Source organism: Rattus rattus, chromosome 10 (genome assembly GCF_011064425.1).
Source record: "Rattus rattus isolate New Zealand chromosome 10, Rrattus_CSIRO_v1, whole genome shotgun sequence".
NCBI classification, from domain to species: Eukaryota; Metazoa; Chordata; class Mammalia; order Rodentia; family Muridae; genus Rattus; species Rattus rattus.
Window position 1 is genome coordinate 63,474,838 of NC_046163.1, and position 3,767 is coordinate 63,478,604.

The window sequence follows — 3,767 nt, forward strand, 5'->3', positions numbered from 1 at the left end:
TTTTGTTTTTTCTGTATAACAGTCTCGGCCATGCTGGCCTCTAACTCAAGAGATCCACCTGCCTCTGCTGCTCGAGTGCTGGGATTAAAGGCCACCGTGCCAGCTTCCATTCTACCTTTTACAGAAACACTTCTCACTTTCTAAATTCTAGACTATAAATAAGTCAGTCAGAAATCTTTATCATGCTTAAGGAAGAATTAACATAGGTAAAGCTATGCTCAGACCTGCAGAACAACACTGCTCCCGGAGCACAGAACCCCATGCTCACTGCTTTGCACTGAGAAGGCCCCCAGTCACCGGCAAGCATGTCTGCACCTGAGTCACCCTGCTTACACCACTTTAGAAAGGAGCAGGCAGGGAGACTTAAAAAAAAGCACTATCAGCCGGGCCTGAGAATGCAAGTCTGTAATCAACCCCAGCGTCTATACAGCACATGAGCTAAAGTAGAAGGATCCCAAGTTCAAGGCCTGCCTGCACTACAGCCACATGGAGGCCAGCCTGGACAACTGAGACTTTGTTTCAAAACAAAAAAAAAAAAATAAAGAGGGCTCTGCACATGGCTCGGCAGCAGAGCACTTCTCTAGCACGCACAAGCCCCAGGGTTAAATCCCAATAAGGATAAGGGGGAAACAGTCTGTGAGTATGTGTGTGTGTGTGTGCATACAAATACATAAGTATATATACACATATAAAACTTCTACAGGGGGTGGAGAGATGGCTCAGTGGTTAACAACACGGACTGCTCTTCCAGAGGTCCTGAGTTCAACTCCCAGCAATGGGTTACATGTTGGCTCACAGCCATCTGTAACGGGATCCGATGCCCTCTTCTGGTGCGTCTGAAGAGAGCCACAGTGAACTCACATGCATGAAATAAATCCATCTTTAAACTCCTCTCCTCCAAAGACTAACCCTCCCACTGTCTTCCCTGTCGGCTTATAGAAACTCGGGCCTAAGTGTTGCAAATGAACGTTCTCTGAAGCGTCCATGACTCTGTCTCTCTTAACACGGTAATTATTAAAAGTATAGCGGCAGGGCTGGAGAGATGGCTCAGAAGTTAGAGCACTAGGCACCTGTGGGAGCTCACAACCGTCTTGAGCTCCAGTTACAGCGCATCTGCAAACTTTCTTCTGGCCTCCTCAGGCATGGAGCACGCAAGCACACGCACAGGCAAGGCACCCGTACACGTAAACTAAGCCTCTGTTGGAAAGGCTTTGCCAGGATGCCTGCTCTCCTCTTCCCAGTGCTGCTTCCCCCACCGCTGTCATCACTACCCAGCACATTACATAGTTTACCCATTCGTCTTCCCAAGTAGAGAGGAAGGAAGGAATACGACTTTATTATTCACTACTTGGAATACACAGGAATGCCTGACACATACACAGGAAGCATCAAATACGATGGAATTAAAGTGTAAAGAAACAAAAAGCTGACAGGAAACTCCAGCAGCGTTAGTGTTCGTGCAGTATCAAAACTGTGTACAGCTCCTAATGTATTTAGTGAGAGCTGCAGATACAGAGATGAGATGCAGGAGTAGGAGCTCATCTCCCCCGTGTTACATCCCGGGTTCCAGCCACAGACCCCCACCACGCACACAAGATATCCGGAATGCAGTTCACCGTTAGAGTACTTACCTAGCTCAAACAAGGCCCTGGGTTTGATTCCCAAGCACCAGTGACTACATAAACTCACTAATAATTCATGTATTTACATATGCCGATGTAAGTTTACATGATTAACATACATGTACAACATATGCTTCTTTGCAGAGTATTTACTTCTGAGTTTTATAACCTAAATTATAATTACCTTGTTTAAGGCATGCCCAACATGAGGGTCACCATTTGCATAGGGAGGGCCATCGTGAAGGCAAAATTCCGTCTTTACTTTTCTTTCTCTTTGCCAGGAATAAAGCTCTGAAAAGCCACATTTCTGTTTAAAAAAAAAAAAGCTAATGTTTACATAACACATAAATACATGCTATAGACTCTTATCAATTCTTGGTTACCACTTATCCCACTCCAATCCATTCGGCCCAGAAATATAACTGGAAAACTCTCTGGAGTGAACTAGAATTCTCTTAACACTTTCAGAAGTCCTCAAATCCCCCAATAACACTTTAAAGTGTAAACTTTTATGTGGCGTGGGGGCTCTAAATTCTCTCAGTATTCACTGTCTCAATCCAGCCCTGCTGAAAGTCTCTTCCCAGACGACTCGACCACCAAAAATATACTGGTAATTTATTCTGGCTATTCTTTGGCCCCAATACTTCTCTAAAACCAAAGAATATTCAGGCTAACACTATTCACTTAAGCAGTATTCCTGATTATCAGGAATATTTTAAATACTCTAGTGTACGGACACTAACAGGAGAATCTCAGCGGTAAGAAAATTCAGTATGCTATAGGTGACAGATACAGACTACACAGGGGACCCAAAAAGAGCAGCTACTTTGTCCTTCAAAGGAATGATGCCACTGAAAAACCTAAATGTGTGTCTAAGGTGGGGCTCAACTTCCCTTCTTTGCTAATACTGTTACTTTTTTTTTTTTTTTTTTTGGTTCTTTTTTCGGAGCTGGGGACCCGAACCCAGGGCCTTGCTTCCTAGGCAAGCGCTCTACCGCTGAGCTAAATCCCCAACCCCATACTGTTACTTTTTAACTGGGCTTTTTAAATTTACATTTCAAATGTTATCCCCTTTCCCGGTTTCCCTGTCCATAAACCCCCTATCCCATCCTCCCTCCCCTTTTATTTTATTTTTTTTTCTTTTCTTTTTTTCCAAGCTGGGGACCGAACCCAGGACCTTGCCCTTGCTAGGCAAGCGCTCTACCACTGAGCTAAATCCCCAAACCCCCCCCCCTTTTATTATTTTTAAAGTTTGGCTTTTATGTTTTATTATTTGTGTGTGGTACATGCGAGGGCAGGTGCCTGCAGAGGTCAGAGGCACCAGATCTCCTGAAGTCGGAGTTACAGGTGGTTGTGAACTGCCAGACTTATGTGCTGGGAACTGAACGCCGATCCTCCGCAAGGGCGGTGAGCGCTCTTAAGCGCTGAGCCACCTCTTCAGCCTACACTAGAATTTTTATTTACACATGCTCACGCTGGCTACTTTCTGACAAGAGACTGGAAAAGTGTGCAAAGCCAACTTGGAGGAAGTCGGAAGGTGCTCTGTGCCGCGCGGGGCTTTGCTTTGGAACCCGCCCCCTTGGAGCCCGCTGGGAATCCCGGAGGCCTGGAAGGCTCACGCAGAGCTGGCCCACCCCGCCCTGCTCGGGTGGCCGCGTCCGGTACCTCCTGGATCTCCAGCTCCATGTCGGACTGCTGGTGGCCCAGCAGCTTCATCGGGAAGTTGGTCTGCGGCAGCAGCACAGTGTCGCGGTATCTGCCGCTTTTCGGGCTGCTTTGGGGGCTGTCCGCTCCGGCTACAGAGCGTACCACGAGCCTCCTCGTCATCCCCAGACACCCCAGGCGGCTGGGAAAACGGGCTGGCCCCCATAAGCTCCCAGCCGCGGTGAGCGCCGCCGTCCCGGGCCCGTGAGGGTGCAGCCCCCAAAGCATGGTGGACGACCGGGCGGACCCTCCGCACAAGGCCCGCGGCTGCTGTCCGGGATATAAATGTAGGGACCCCTTGAAGATCTAGGCGGCGAGGAACTGCGCACGCGCTCGGGGGCGGAAGGGGCGGGGCGCGGGCAAAGGCGGGGTCTTCCGGGTTGGAAGTCTGTAACTCTACATACCTTCCCCAAGGTCTTGCAGGAATAAAGAAAGGTGTTT

At 48.4% G+C, this 3,767-nt stretch overlaps 1 protein-coding gene across 1 annotated transcript in view; it reads right to left on the reverse strand.

Annotated features, from left to right (window-relative positions):
• Iars2 (isoleucyl-tRNA synthetase 2, mitochondrial) overlaps positions 1-3,668 on the reverse strand; it is a 32,864-nt gene extending 29,196 nt beyond the window's left edge. The window contains exons 1-2 of the mRNA XM_032915049.1: positions 3,288-3,668; positions 1,807-1,929 (exon numbers count right to left, since the gene is read on the reverse strand). Coding sequence (XP_032770940.1) covers positions 1,807-1,929; positions 3,288-3,554 — 390 coding nt within the window. The 5' untranslated portion in view covers positions 3,555-3,668. The remainder of the gene's footprint in view (positions 1-1,806; positions 1,930-3,287) is intronic.
• Positions 3,669-3,767: the final 99 nt, after the last annotated feature.